We start from the raw sequence: 15931 nt of genomic DNA, 5'->3' as shown, positions 1-15931 counted from the left end.
TCCCTACGTGTTTAAAAGTACCATATTCTCTTTAGCCCATACTAATACACAGGCTTCAAATTCTTCTCAATCCCATTGTGTGAGTATCTCTCCCCAGTCAGGCTGTGTGTGAAATCAAAGATTCCCTAGAGTCTGTACCATAATGATATTTATATCAGGGTAGAGAACACACTAAGTTCCTAAGAATATACATTCTTTTATGAAGAATCCATATCTTGATCTGTGACTGTATTGTTGGAGATCTTCAGATGCTTATATCTCTACATTCTGTAATGGTTATTAATGTACTCACTGAGCCAGGTCCAGGGCCTGTTGGAGGGTCTTACACTCAGCTATGATCCCCTCGTGCCCTTTACCACATGAGGGATTAGTGGGCCATGAGCCCCAGGTGTGCTGATGATGCTCTTCAGCATCTCCTAAAGCGAAGACTGGAACCTGGCCTCATTGAATGTCATGGAGTCCAGGATTACTGTTAATATCAAACTCATTCATAGCCTCATTCAGCTCATCAATGGCCCTGTGGCCTTTGGCTTCATCAGTGGGCAAGGTGGCTTGAGCAGCTTTGGAGATGCCAGCAGTGGCCTCCTAGACCTTTATAAACACCTAATCTCAATTGGCTCTTTTTCCAGCAACATCTGGGTGGTGGAGAAACACTTCGGAGGCCATGTGCAGCATTGTGGTATTCTTCTGTCATGGCTACCATCTCATCCCACCAGTGAGGACCCTTCTGTTCCTGTTGTCTTCTTGCTACTACATAGTTAAGTTTCACCTTCTCTTTCCCCAGCTCTTTAAAGGGGTTGCAAGGTCCCGCTCATCTGTAGCATTTTTGACAGCTTCCAGGGCCTCCTCTACCTGCTGCACAGCCTCTAGCTAAGGGAAAAATATTTTCCTAATAATTTTGAAGAGGAAAGTCTTCATCCTACTCTTGGAAATTCTGCAGACAACCAGGCACTTGGGAAGGATGGAAGAAACACAGCAGAGGAGATACAAGCAGCAAGCTTCTGGTGAGGGCTCTGAGGCCTGTAAGTATTGTATTCTTTGTGGTACTGTAATTTCCTTTTCAGATTGTTCATTGTGAGTGCTCAGAAATGTTGTGTGTTGACTTTGTATCCTTCTACTTTGCTGAATTTATTCTAACATGCTTATTTGTTTTTTGTTATGTGTATGTGAAATCATTAGGGTTTTCTACGTAGAAGATCAAATCATCTGCAAGTACAGATCATTTGACTTCTTCCTTTGCGATGTGGTCGCCTTTTATTTTTTTCTTGCCTAATTGTTCTGGCTAGAACTTTCAGTATGATGTTGAATAGAAATGACAAAAGTGGACATCCTTGCCTTGTTCCTAACCTCAGAGGAAGGCTTTCGACAGTCTTTCACTGTTGAGTATGTTTGCTGTGGATTTTTCATAGATGGTTTTTATTATGTTGAAGTAGTTTTTTCTATCCTAGTTTACTGAGTTTTTTTTTTATCACAAAAAGATGTTGAATGTTGTCAAATGTTGTTTCTGCATCAATTAAGATGATCATGTTTTTCCCCCCTTTATTCTGTTACTGTGATTGATTTTGGTATGTTGGATCATCTTTGTATTGCAGGAATAAATTTCACTTAATCATGGTGTACTGACTTTTACTATACTGACTTTAGTTTGTTAATATTTTGTTGAAAATTTCTACATCAGTGCTCGTAAAGGGTATAGTTTTCTTTTCTTTCTTTTTAGAGATTTTATTTATTTATTTGACAGAGAGAGGGAGAACACAAACAGAAGGAGTAGTAGACAGAGGGAGAGGGAGAAGCAGACTCCCCACTGAGCAGGGAGCCTAATGAGGGGCTTGATCCCAGGACCCTGAGATCATGACCTGAGCCAAAGGCAGATGTTTAGAAGGCAGACATTTAATTGACTGAGCCACCCAGGTGCCCCGATAGTTTTCTTTTCTGGTAATGCCTTTGTTTGTCTTTGGTGTCAGGATAATGCTGGCCATATAGAATGAATTAGGAAATGTTCCCATTTCTTCAGTTTTTTGGAAAAGTTTGGGAAGGATTGGTATTAGTTTTTCTTTAAATGTTTGGTAGAAGTCCCCAGTGAAGCCAACAGGTCCTGGGCTTTTCTTTGTTGGGAAATCCCTGAGTATTAATTCAGTTTCCTGCAGATCTATTCAGATTTTTTTTAAAAATCTTCATTTAGTCATAGCTTTTGTGTTCCTAGGAATTTGTCCATTTCATCTAGGCTATCAAATTTGTTGTCATACAGCTGTTTGTAGTATTCTCTTACACTCTTCTTAATTTTTGTAGAATCAATTGTAATGTCCACACCTTCATTTTTTATTTCAGTAGTTTGAGTAGTTTTCTCTTTCTTTCCTTTTCTTTCCTTTTCTTTTTTTTTCTTTTCTTTTCTTTTCTTTTCTTTTCTTTTCTTTTCTTTTCTTTTCTTTTCTTTTTTCTTAAGTCCATCTACCTAAGGGGTTTCTCAATTTTGTTGATCTTTTCTGAGAACCAACTCTTGGTTTCATTGAATATTTTTTTCTATTGGCTGAATCATGGTCTCTATTTCTTCATCTCTGCTCTAATCTTTATTATTTCCTTCCTTGTACTAGCTTGTTTTTTTTTTTGTATATTTTTGATTGGAGTTTGATTTGCCAATGTATAGTATAACACCCAGTGCTTATCCGTCAAGTGCCCCCTCAGTGCCTGTCACCCAATCCCCCCACCCACCTCCCCTTCCACTACCCCTTGCTCATTTCCCAGAGTTAGGAGTCTCTCATGCTCTGTCACCCTCTGATATTTCCCATTCATTTTCTCTCCTTTCTCCTTTAATCCCTTTCACTATTTTTTATATTCCCCGAATGAATTAAACCCTACAATGTTTGTCCTTCTCCGATTGACTTCACTCAGCATAATACCCTTCAGTTCCATCCACGTCAAAGCAAATGGTGGGTATTTGTCGTTTCTAATGGCTGAGTAATATTCCATTGTATACATAGACCACAGCTTCTTTATCCATTCATCTTTCGATGGACACTGAGGCTCCTTCCACAGTGTGGCTATTGTGGACATTGCTGCTGTAAACATTGCGGTGCAGGTGTCCTGCCTTTTCACTGCATCTGTATCTTTGGGGTAAATCCCCAGCAGTGCAATTGCTGGGTCGTAGGACAGTTCTATTTTTCACTCTTTCAGGAACCTCCGCACAGTTTTCCAAAGTGGCTGTACCAGTTCACATTCCCACCAACAGTGCAGGAGGGTTCCCCTTTCTCCACATCCTCTCCAACATTTGTTGTTTCCTGTCTTGTTAATTTTCCCCATTCTCACTGGTGTGAGGTGGTATCTCATTGTGGTTTTGATTTGTATTTCCCTGATGGCAAGTGATGCAGAGCATGTTCTCATGTGCTTGTTGGCCATGTCTATGTCCTCCTCTGTGAGATTTCTGTTCATGTCTTTTGCCCATTTCATGATTGGATTGTTTGTTTCTTTGCTGTTGAGTTTAATAAGTTCTTTATAGATCTTGGGAACTAGCCCTTTATCTGATAGGACATTTGTAAATATCTTCTCCCATTCGGTAGGTTGTCTTTTAGTTTTGTTGACTTTCTTTTGCTGTGCAGAAGCTTTTTATCTTGATTAAGTCCTGAGAGTTCATTTTTGATTTTGCTTCTCTTGCCTTCATAGATTTATCTTGCAAGAAGTTGCTGTGGCCAAGTTCAAAAAGGGTGTTGCCTGTGTTCTCCTCTAGGATTTTGATGGATTCTTCTCTCACATTTAGATCTTTTCACCATTTTGAGTTTATCTTTGTGTCTGGTGTAAGAGAATGGTTTTTAGTTTAGAATGGTAATAGTTTCATTCTTCTGCACATGGCTGTCCAATTTTCCTAGCACCATTTATTGAAGAGACTGTCCTTTTTCCAGTGGATAGTCTTTTCTGCTTCGTCGAATATTAGTTGACCAAAGAGTTGAGGGCCCATTTCTGGTTTCTCTATTCTGTTGCATTGATCTATGTGTCTGTTTTTGTGCCAGTACCATACTGTCTTGATGATCACAGCTTTGTACCTTGTAGTAGATTTGGGTTTAGTTTGTTTTTCATTTTCTAGTTCCTTAAATTGTAAGTTAGATTGTTGATTTGAGATATCTGTCTTATTTTTTAATGTGTTTATAGCTATAAGCTTCCCTTTTAACACTGCTTTTGTTGAATCTCATAAGTTTTGGTGTTTGCATTCTTTTTCATTGATTTGTAATTATTTTCTGATTTCCCTTGTGATTTCTTCTCTGATCCATTGCTTAAGAGTATGTTGTTTAACTTCCACAAACTTGTGAATTTTCCAGTTTTATTTCTGCTGTTGATTTCTAACTTCATCCGGTTGGGTTCGGAGAAGATATTTTGTATGAAAACTACATTTTTTATATCTATTTAATTTTTTGCCTAACACATGGTCTATCCTGGGAGATGTCCCATGTGCACTTGAGAAGAGTAGATGTGCTATTGATGTTGGGTTGATTGTTCTGTAAATGTTAAGTTCTGTTTCCTTACTTACCCTGTGTGATGGTTCTATCCATTATTGAAAGTAGGGTATTAATGTCTCCAACTCTAATTGTAGCACTGTTCTTGTTCTCCCTTAAATTCTATCAGTTTTTACTTCATAAATTTTTCTGGACTGCCATTATTTGTTTATAAAAGTTTATAGTTATATCTTCTTGCCATATTGAGCCTTTTATTAATTATATAAAGTTCTTGCTTATCTCTTGTAGGCCTTTCTTTTTCTTGTAGGTACTTTTTATTTAAATCTATTTAGTCTGATATTATACAATAATCCCTATTTTTTGGTTGATGTTTGCATGAAATATCTTTTTTTCAACCTTTCATTTTCAATCTATTTGTGTCTTTGGATCAAAAGTGACTCTCTTGTAGACAGAATGTAGTTGGATCATGTGTTCTTACTCTACTCTCCTGCCAGTCTCTCTCTTTTGGTTGGAGAGTTTAACCCATTTACAATTAATTAATGATAATGAGAGACATCCTTCTGCCATTTTGCTGTTTGTTTTATATATGCCTGATAGCTTTTTGGTTCCTCATTTCCTGCATTACTGTTATGTTCATTTTTCTGTTAAGTGAAATATTTAAATTTCTTTCTCATTTCCTTTTGTATATATTCAGCTGTTTTGTTTTTGGTTACCATTGGAATTGCATTAAACATCTTGAAGTTATAATACTAATTTGAGTTCATGCCAGGTTAACTTTAATAACATACAAAATTCTGCTTTTTTACTGCTCCATGCCCATCCCTTTCAGTTGTTCACAAAATTACATCTTTATACAATGTATACCTCAGGGAGGAAACTGATATTTAAGTGCATTAGTCTCTTAAATTATACAGAAAGCAACATAAGGGAATTGCAAAACAAAGTTACAGTAGTGCTAGCTTTTAGACTAATATTTTTAAAATATATATTAATCTCAAATCATACAGAAAACAAAAAGTGGAGTTACAAACCTTTGTTATAGTAATGCTAGCTTTTACAATTGCCCATGCATCATTCACCTTTATTTAGATCTTTACTTCTTCATATGGCTTCACATTAGTGTCTAATGTCCATCATTTCACCTTGCAGGACTCCCTTGATCATTTCTTCTTCTAGGACATGTCTAGTGGTAATGAACTCGCTTAGTTGGGAATGTTGATTGGGAATGTCTTATTTTCCCCTTCACTGATGAAGAACAGTTTTTCCTGATATAGGATTCTTTTTTTTTTTAATTTTTATTTTTTATTTTTTTATTTACTTATGATAGTCACAGAGAGAGGGAGAGAGAGAGAGGCAGAGACACAGGCAGAGGGAGAAGCAGGCTCCATGCACAGGGAGCCCGACGTGGGATTCGATCCCCGGTCTCCAGGATCGCGCCCTGGGCCAAAGGCAGGCGTTAAACTGCTGCGCCACCCAGGGATCCCTGATATAGGACTCTTGGTTAATAGTTTTTCGCTTTGAGCACTTTGAATATTACTGGCCCACTTTGCATCCCTCTAATGAATTTTTCATTTCTGTTATTGTACTTTTCAGCTTCAGAATTTCTTGTTGGTTTCTGTTTAGGTTTTCTATCTCTATTGATACTTCCATTTCCTCATACATCATTTTCTTGAATTTCTCTATGTCTTCCTTTAGTTCTTTAAGCATCTTTAAGATGGTTGGGTTGACATATTTGTCTAATAGATCTGCCATAGGGTCTTTCTCAGGAACAGTTCAATTTGAATAGGTCATGCTTTCCTATTTCTCTGTATGCCTGTGATTTGTTATTGAAGCCTGAACATCTGAATCTGATGATGTGGGAAATCTGGAAATCAGAGTTCTCTCCCTTTGCCAGGGTTTTTGTCATTGCCTTTGGGTTTGTTTTGTTTTTGTTTTTTGTTTGTTTGTTTGTTTTTATGTATGATAGTCACAGAGAGAGAGAGAGAGAGAGAGAGAGGCAGAGACACAGGCAGAGGGAGAAGCAGGCTCCATGCACCGGGAGCCCGACGTGGGATTCGATCCCGGGTCTCCAGGATTGCGCCCTGGGCCAAAGGCAGGCGCTAAACCGCTGCGCCACCCAGGGATCCCTTTGTTTTGGTTTTTAATGTTGTAAGCTGTTTCTGTGCTGAAGATCAGCCTGAGGTGTAAAACTCAAGGTCTTCCTTCTCAAGTCTTCTCTGAGCCTGCTCCTTTCCGTAGAGATGCATAGTCACTTTCTAATTTTCCCCATATACGGAGTTGCTTTTGAATATCCTAGCCTTTAATGTCTGGCTTATGAAAGAAGAAAAAGAAAAAAAGGAGGGGAGAGGTGGAAAAAAGGTGCTGGCTCTAAATGCCTCATTTATCCAGAGGAGGAGAGACTTGCAACAGTGGGGGAAAGTACAACTATAGTAGCTGCCTTCCCATTTATATCTCTATAATCAAAAACAGCAGTCAGTCAGTGGTCACAGAGCATAGATCCCTGATGTTTGGAGGACAGGTCCATTTTGCCTTCTACAAAGTGAGTACAAAATTGCTACAGGACCACGTGCACAGCTGTCTGCCAATCAGCAGGGGTTTGGTCATTGCTCCTGGGCTAAGAACTGAAATTGACCCAAAAGAGCCACATTTACCATCAGACGCTTCCCCTGGAAGCTACAGTACTTCAGTTGGTCCTAGAGTTCCAAAGTAGCTATGTTATACAGATCCTGCTAGTGTAATAATCATCATCTATATGGGGAGACAGATTTCTAGTGCTTCATACTCTGCCGTCTTTTTAAAACCCTCTGACTCTAGTCTTTTGAAGGCTGTACTCCATCTTAGACTAATCAACAGTTCTTTTTAGTCTCTTCAGCTTGTTATTCTCTCTTACTTTTTTCTTTTCCTCATTTTTTTTTCTTTTTTTTCTTTTTTTTTTTTTTTTTTACCTTTCAGAGATCACAGGTTCTTTTTAGAATTTGCGGGAAAATTCCTATGGATCGTCTCCCTAGAAAAATCCATATATGAACAATCACTCAAAATGAGCAGACAATTCAGATATCCAGTAGATGACTTGAAGCCCCACCATGGCCCTCTTGAATAGAGTCTTTATTATAAAGATGCATCTCTTTCATCTTTCTTTGGTACTATGGTCGGAAGATGTTCTATATTACAACAAGGTGCTAACTAGCAGGCTGTTAACAGGAATTGCCCCTCACGGATTGGTAGGAAAGCTCAAAACACAGCTAGAAAAGCCTCTTTCCCAGAATATGGGATCATGATACCATTTCCATTTATACACAACTGGTAGGTTTATCCAGTGACACTAAACTGGTATATGTATGTGGTAGTTATTTACACTTCACAATGCAAACTTGTAATTGCCACTCATTTGAAACACATAGGGATGACAGGCTAATTTAAGTGAAGATAAAGTCAAATTAATGAAATATACATTCTGTGTGTGTGTGTGTGTGTGTGTGTGTGTGGTTTGAAGCCTGATTTCTCCTCAGGTGTACCGAATAATAACACATGATATATGTACCGATAGGGATGATAACAACCAACTATTTTCTAGGTAGACTTTTTTTGGATCTGTTTTTACACTTTAAAAGCACTTGTTATCACCATATTAACTACTACTATACAAAAAGTGCTATAAAAGTAGTCAAGGAAACAGTCTTTTCCTTTAAGGGAATGTTCCTTTGGCAAGTGTTGTCCAAGTTCTGAATTTGGTTAGTGTACTGTTTTATAGAAGAGATACCATGGATTAGAGGGTCAAAATTGATAAGATTGAAAAACAGGAAAACAAAACACATGGTGAAACAACATTTTGTCATGGTGAGTGTTTCTGGAGTGGACCCTTGCAGAATAGACGATTGCCTCCTGATCCCCTGGGTTGACTATGGCATATGGCCTGATAGATGATGTAGACTTTTCTTGGCGACACTGACCAAGAAACAGTGCCCATGCAGGATTGTGCAGAGGTTCTTTGTGTATGCAGAGCTTAGGCATGCTCCAGGGCAGATAGCCAACATATTCTTCTTAAATGGTAATTTCTTGAATTTTTTGTTTCTTCAGAATTAAAATCACCAATTGAATCTTCCAAGGAGGCAGTAAGTAAAAATAACCTTGAGTAACGGCTAACAGGAGTTTGATTTAAACTGACAACTTAAAAATGAAAGGTTCACATCTCCCAAACTTTTACCCAGCCTGACAAATTGGATTCTAGAATTATGTACCATTAAATCCCATGGTGTATACGTGTGTTCAGTGCTGCTCTTCTTTTAAGTGGTCCTGTTTATTTTAAACACTTGAAAATGAGTTTTTTGCTCCCTCAGTTGGGTAAAACTCATATGCCTGAAAAAGAAAGTACTCTTTCATGCTGTGCATGAAGTGGACCATGAGTAACCGGATGAGGGATGGGCATGGTGCTTTTATCCTTCCGCCCACAGAAGGAAAGCTCTCATGGCCAACAGATGGCATTTGTGGAGATCTGGTGTGATGAAGGCCTTGATGGAGGTGCAACAAGTGATGTCAAACAGAGTAATGCCAAGCATACATTTTCACTCTTATTCCTTAGTGGTAAAAAAAAAACAATGCTAGAAAGAAACAAAATTCTGGAAAGAAGAGTAAAGATCATGTTGTGTTGGTAGGTGACATTTGCTATAAAAAGGGTCAATTTGACAACTGTGGGGAAAGAAACTCTTGTTTTGCCCTGCTGTATGCAATATAGTTCCATGAGTGAAGGTTTCAGTTCAGTCTCAGACTGGACTATCCTGAAGTGGGTGCAGGGAGGGATAACAAAGTGTTAATAGTAGAATGAGTTATACAGTCCCATGTGGCAGGTACAGCCAATAATCATGGAGTCATGGAACCATTGCCCAAACAGACCCTTACTGCGAGGATGAGCCCCCCCTTCATCTGCAGATGAGGAAATGAGGTGGCCCGGAGAAACTACAGAGTTGGTTTGTGACAAGGGACAGACAGATTTTTTAGGAAAGTGAGAATTTAACCACAAAAAGAATTAGGAGGGGCAGCCCAGGTGGCTCAGCGGTTTAGCACCGCCTTCAGCCCAGGGTGTGATCCTGGAGACCCAGGATTGAATCCCACGTCGGGCTCCCTGCATGGAGCATTCTTCTCCCTCTGCCTGTGTCTCTGCCTCTCTCTCTCTCTGTGTCTCTCATGAATAAATTAATAAAATCTTAAAAAAAAAGAATTAGGAAAAAATTATCCTAATCTGCCAAGTTAGCTTATTTTTTTAACTGTGAGCTAAATCCTAAGTGCAGCTCAATTATCATCTCCAAAATCCTTCCAGAACCCCCAGAGTAGGGCCAAGGACTCTTCTTGTAACCACCTCTGGCATCTCTCTGCCATAACTCTTGTTAGATTTGCAGAAATTATCTGGTCAGATTTTTGTTTATAAATCCTTCACATACATTCATCTTTATAGTCTATTTTGTTTTATTCTTCTTTGTACCTTACAGGAACTATAGTAACCATAAGCAGTATTAACAACCCTCCCTTCTATTTGTAGAACAGTTTTTTAATAGCCTCCCTGGGTGTGCTCTCTTTTAATTATTATGGTGAGCTGGGGCAGTGGTGGTTTCAGGAGGTCGTGGTAAGTTGGAGCAGATAGTCTGTGGGCATCTAAATTATCTGACAGTGGAAAGCTGTTCTGAGCCAGGTTGACACTCCTGAACAAGCTTGCATGGGGGGGGGGGGGTGGCTCCACTGTTGATGTCAGTGTGATGGCCAGCTGGAAATAAACAAGGAGCTCTTTGTTCTGTTAGTGACAAAAACTTTATATGAGTGAGAATGGAATAGCCTTAATGAGCTTTAAGTGGCACCATGGACAAAGAGGAACTGAAGCCTTAGTGTTAGTGAGAGTCCAAGTCTGATTCACTTTTACTTTTTCTGTTAAAAAAATATATCAAACAGAGGAGCAAGTGTAGAGAATATTATTTGAACATCTGGGTACCCACCAGGCAGCTTTAATAAACCTTGACTTTTTGATATTTTCTGTCCTCTTTTTTCCCTACCCCAGAGGCTTTTATTACAAATTTGGTGTTAAATATCCTGAGATTCTAAATTTGAGTCTTTGGGGTCCTCCTCCATGCCAGGTCCTGTGTGTAATGCAGCAGATGCTGGGTCTTGTATCAATAAAAGCATAGTTTTAGAGGTACCATGAGACTGTTATAAAGATTCAGAATGTGGCAGTGAGATCAGACTACCGAGCCAGGGTTCCTCAGACCTTATGTTCTTGACTAGTCGGTGTTGCCCCAAGGGATGAGGAGAGATAGTGGCCCAGAAAGTCACTCATCAAGGTGAACCTCGAACAGACATGGTTTGAAGGTCTCTGGTTTAAGGGTGGTGCTTTTCAAGCTTTCTTTTTTTTTAAGCTTTCTTTATTGTAACACGCAACACCAAATTGCATTTCACTGTGCATTGCAAATTGCATAGTGACCCTCTGCATATGCACGTGTACATCTACACACACAGAGCACATACTTCTGAATGAAGGTTTTAATGAAATAATGCTCTTTCTTTGTGTGCTACACCACAATATAGTCCATCTTGTTGTTTTTACAAAACTATTTTGTTTGAATACATTGATTTCACATGCATTATTAATACATAGGAACCCATAGTTTAAAACAACAACAACGAACTCTGGTTTAGAGAACTGTTACTATTTCATGGAGCAAATGTTTTTTTAAAGGGTATATTTGGCTTAACTCTGCTGAACATTTTATAAAAAGCTTTTGTCTATCCTTGACCTAAACAAATATTCATGTCACAATTTACTTATAGAAGTCCTATGTAAAACTAAGCAGAATTCAAAGCTCTTTGGGGGTCCAGGTTATTCTGCATCATGTTCTCTTTAAAGCTTCTAATCCTCTTCATTGCTTTAAAGCAGCCTGTCTTGATTAAATAAACAGAACTTGAACACAGTAACTTAACTATAAATTCATGATCGTTAAGCCACAAAATCAACCTTTCCTTTTCAAAATAAAACTGAGTATAAGTCAAACTGCCAAGGGCAAAAAAACCCAGCTATCAAGCCCTCAAGTCTCCTTTCCATCAGTTTACCTCTCTCTGGGATGCTAAATAAAGTCTGTACAAAGAATAAAGTGATACAGGTGTTGCTTTATATTTATTAAATTCATCAATTTCTGTGTAACCAGGCTGACATCCTTCTCATCGGGGGTGCCTAACAACTATCACGACAGCAGGAGGTTATGTAGCACCTTTATTGGGAGAAGTTTATATAATTGTACTCTGAAAGGTGCAACTTTCTCTCCAGAGAAGTAGAGGAGAAAATGATATTTAATGCATACTAAACAAGCACTTGTTGGAGATTTTGAGCTAGATTGATTCTAAAATACTAAAATGAGTTCACTTGCTCCACAATGTTACCAACAGACACTTTAAACGTTAATAAGGTAGCTGGTTTCTGAAATCTGGAAGAAGAAAAGAATTTTATTTAAGCCAGCTCTTTCACAGAGGAGGAAGTTTGGTTCTACCTCAGGAAGTTTAAATGGGACTGTTGAATAACTGGGAAAGAGTGTCTTCTTTGGATAATAGGGCAAAGAAGAATTCACCTGATTTTCAGGCAATAACAAATGTGACAGCAGTACCTTTTGGTGTACATGTTTATGTACCATGACTATGTGTAACTTTTCAAAAAACAGTTCTCAGACTTTCTGGTCTTATTACTCCTTTTTTTAAAATAAATTTTTATTTATTTATGATAGTCAGAGAGAGAGAGAGGCAAAGACACAGGCAGAGGGAGAGGCAGGCTCCATGCACCGGGAGCCCGACGTGGGACTCGATTCTGGGTCTCCAGGATCGCGCCCTGGGCCAAAGGCAGGCGCCAAATCGCTGCGCCACCCAGGGATCCCTTATTACTCCTTTCTACTCATAAGAATTATTAGTAACTCCAAAGAACCTTCATTTATGTGGATTATATCTATCAATCTTTGCCACATTGGGAATTAAGACTGAGAAACTTAAAAATATTTATTGATTCATTGGGCACCTGGGTGGCTCAGTGGTTGAGCATCTATCTGCCTTTGGCTCAGATCATGATCCTAGGGTCCTGGGATCGAGTCCCCATATCGAACTCCCCACAGGGATCCTGCTTCTCCTTATGCCTGTATTTCTGCCCCTCTCTGTTTCTCTCATGAATAAATAAATAATCTTTTAAAAAATATATTTATTGATGCATTAAAAGAGAATGATAAACCCATTATGTGGTAACAAAAATTATTGAAAAGACTATTATTGTTTTACATCTCTGCAGACCTCCTTTAATGCCTGGTTAATAGATGATACTTGGATTGTCATACCTGTTTTTGCATATAATCTGTTGTGATATATTTTTTTAAGTTGAAACACATGAAGAAAATCTAGCACACACAGATATGTAGTTGGAAAAGACCTTGAGGCCCCTGATGGGAACTCTGGTCCTTTGAAAACCAGTGTACTATAAAATAGTTCAGAAGAATATACATGAGTTGTGAGATGATTAGTGTTCTAATTTTTTCCCATTCCATTTATATGTTTTTCCAACAGTGAAGATGGATTACTTGCAAAAACTATAATTGAGGGATCCCTGGGTGGCGCAGCGGTTTGGCGCCTGCCTTTGGCCCAGGGCGCGATCCTGGAGACCCGGGATCGAATCCCACGTCGGGCTCCCGGTGCATGGAGCCTGCTTCTCCCTCTGCCTGTGTCTCTGCCTCTCTCTCTCTGTGTGACTATCATAAATAAATAAAAATTAAAAAAAAAACTATAATTGAGAAAGGAAGAAGCATGAGCATGTTGAGGAAAGATTATAGGGCTCTCAAAATCCAGGCAGAGAAGTCTATAGTTGGAAAATTAAAGAGCCACTGTAATTTCTCAAATAGTAAAATGATTCATTAAAAATTGTATTTGGGAGTAAATGGATTAGAATTAGAAGAGAAGAGCTACTTCAGAGGTTGTTGCAGTAATCTGGGGCATGGTGAGGTGGGCTAGGCCTCAGATATTGGTGGGAACAGAGAGGAAGTTTCAAAATCTGAAAGACATTTAAAGGTAGAATTACCAAGACTTGGGTAAGGGGCATAGCAGAGAGGGAAGAGCCAAAGACGACTAAGAGTTTTCAAGTCTGAACCATTTGAAGTCTTTTCTCCCTCATATCCAACCTTTCATTCTTTCTGAAAATTATCCTGATGAAGCTGATTAGAGTTTTGTCTTGTTGTTTTCAGAGTTGGCCGGCCCATTCTAGGGCCTAGGAGAAAGTTGACACAGTTCCCAACCTGAATCGGTCAGTTACTTCCAGAAGAAAAGGAAGACCTGTGATATCCCTGAAGAGTTTGTACCTGTGACATCCATAGAGAGCTTGTACCTGTGACATCCCTGGAGAGTTTGTACCTGTGACATCCCTGGAGAGTTTGTACCTGTGACATCCCTGGAGAGTTTGTACCTGTGACATCCCTAGAGAGCTTGTACCTATGACATCCCTGCAGAATTACTTGCCTCGTACCTCCTGCAGGCCCCGGAGCCCCTAAAGGGCTGTCTGTCCAGTTTGTGTTTGCCCTGGACGCCCACAGTGCACCTCTTATGCACTCCAGCACCCCCATCAGCTCCCTCTTCTCCTTCACCAGCCCAGCAGTGAAGAGACTGCTAGGCTGGAAGCAGGGAGATGAAGAGGAAAAGTGGGCAGAGAAGGCGGTAGACTCTTTAGTGAAGAAGTTAAAGAAAAAGAAAGGTGCCATGGATGAACTGGAGAGGGCCCTCAGCTGTCCCGGGCAGCCCAGTAAATGTGTGACAATTCCCCGGTCCCTGGATGGGCGACTTCAGGTGTCCCACCGCAAGGGTTTACCCCATGTCATTTACTGCCGAGTGTGGCGCTGGCCTGATCTCCAGTCTCACCATGAGCTGAAGCCACTGGAATGCTGTGAGTTCCCTTTCGGCTCCAAGCAGAAAGAGGTGTGCATTAACCCCTATCACTACCGGCGGGTGGAGACTCCAGGTGAGTTTTCTTCCTGATATCACAGTTTATTTTAAAAGTTAAGGAGCTAAGTCACAGTTGATGACTGAGGGGGCATCAGCAAGACAAAGACCCCTTCCACTCACCACCACCAAAAGAAAAGGAAGAGAAGAGGGTGCAGTTTTGAGGAAGTAATCCAAACTTTTGTAGTCAGAAAAATCTAGAAAGAAATTACTTTCGGTATACCTGGAAGTTTTGTGTGATTTTGAAAAAATGATGCTTTGATGTATTTTGGAGTTACCATTGTTATGGTCTTTCCAGTTCTTAGGGTCTTTGAAGGTCTTAATATGGCCTTGATATGATTAACTGTAAAAAAGGAGCATCCTCCTTTCCATCCCCTCTCCCTCACTGAAACCGAAGTAAGCTAAAGAAGGTTTTTGCTGTCATTTCCCAGGCTCAGGTACGGGAAGTATCTCATATCTGGGGCTGAACAGTGAAAGAACTGCTGGAAATCCTCCTAGGAATGAAAGCAACAGGGGTTAGGTGAGATTGGCAATAGTTCTTAAATGTGGCTTTAAATATAAGAAAGTATGGTTCTGTAACTCTTTACAGCCCCATATGTGTGTGTGCGGACACACACTTCACCCCCTTTTTGAAGTCTGGTGTTTACTTTTGGCCTTCACACTGGCTGTAACAGTTTGAGGACATTTCTCTTTGGATTGAGTGTTCCCCACTCGCTAGCTACACGGATACAGTTCTAAGAGGAGCATTGTCTCCCTATTTGGCCATCTGCCTCATTCCAGGAGACCAGAGGCTGGCACATGAGCTCTGGAAGATGGCCTGTGTCCATGAAGAGATGGCTCTGTCAAGCAGGCAGGCCATGGTGGGAGTCCAGCTGGCTGCCTGGCTCCGGGGTTCACTTAACCTGACAGCAGTACTGGAGAAGTCATTCCCAGCTGCCCGTGATCTTAGAGAGGCGACCTTTCAGGCTCCCAAATCTTGCTCTTGTATTGTAACACTGCCTGGGTATGGATGCTTCTCATGGTCACTTCATCCCAGGATTGAGTCCCTGTATTAGACTGTTGAGAAAGTCCTGGCAAGGTTTTGGGTTTTTTTTTTCCCCCAGCATGAAAGCAAAAATTTATTGTGTATGTAGCAAGGCACAAAATTTGATAGGTGGGGAGCAAAGGGACATTAGTGGAATGATTTTTTGTCAGCGGGATGATGCATTTTCACAAAATTTTTTGCAGAGCATCTTACAGGACTATGTGAATGAAGTTCTGTGTCTTAAGTACATGCAAAGAGATGCCTCTTACAGGCCAAGCCAGGCTGTTGAAAGCAGGAGAAATTGTCAATCCATTGGAACAGATAAAAGATGTGTTTTCACTAGATTGTACAGGTCTTAGCTTTCTTCCTTTCTTTCCTGCTTCTCTCTGGGCTCTCTCTGCATACTAAAAAAGAAGTCATTCAGGTCCGAGTTATGACAATGACTTGACATCTTTTTGTTTCAAAAATTTGA

The 15931-nt window shown here is 39.9% G+C and overlaps 1 protein-coding gene across 9 annotated transcripts in view; it reads left to right on the top strand.

Moving 5' to 3' along the window:
- The window catches only part of SMAD9 (SMAD family member 9), a 75481-nt gene that overhangs the window by 33955 nt on the left and 25595 nt on the right, over window positions 1-15931 (top strand). For all 9 annotated transcript variants that reach the window (XM_072720033.1, XM_072720032.1, XM_072720026.1 and 6 more), the window contains one exon: window positions 13688-14454. In XM_072720033.1, the coding sequence (XP_072576134.1) occupies window positions 14043-14454 (412 nt within the window). In that variant the 5' untranslated portion in view covers window positions 13688-14042. The remainder of the gene's footprint in view (window positions 1-13687; window positions 14455-15931) is intronic.

This window comes from Vulpes vulpes, chromosome 9 (assembly GCF_048418805.1).
Source record: "Vulpes vulpes isolate BD-2025 chromosome 9, VulVul3, whole genome shotgun sequence".
In the NCBI taxonomy this organism is placed as follows: Eukaryota; Metazoa; Chordata; class Mammalia; order Carnivora; family Canidae; genus Vulpes; species Vulpes vulpes.
Note: the sequence above shows the minus strand (reverse complement) of the source record. Positions and strands in the feature narration are given on the sequence as shown.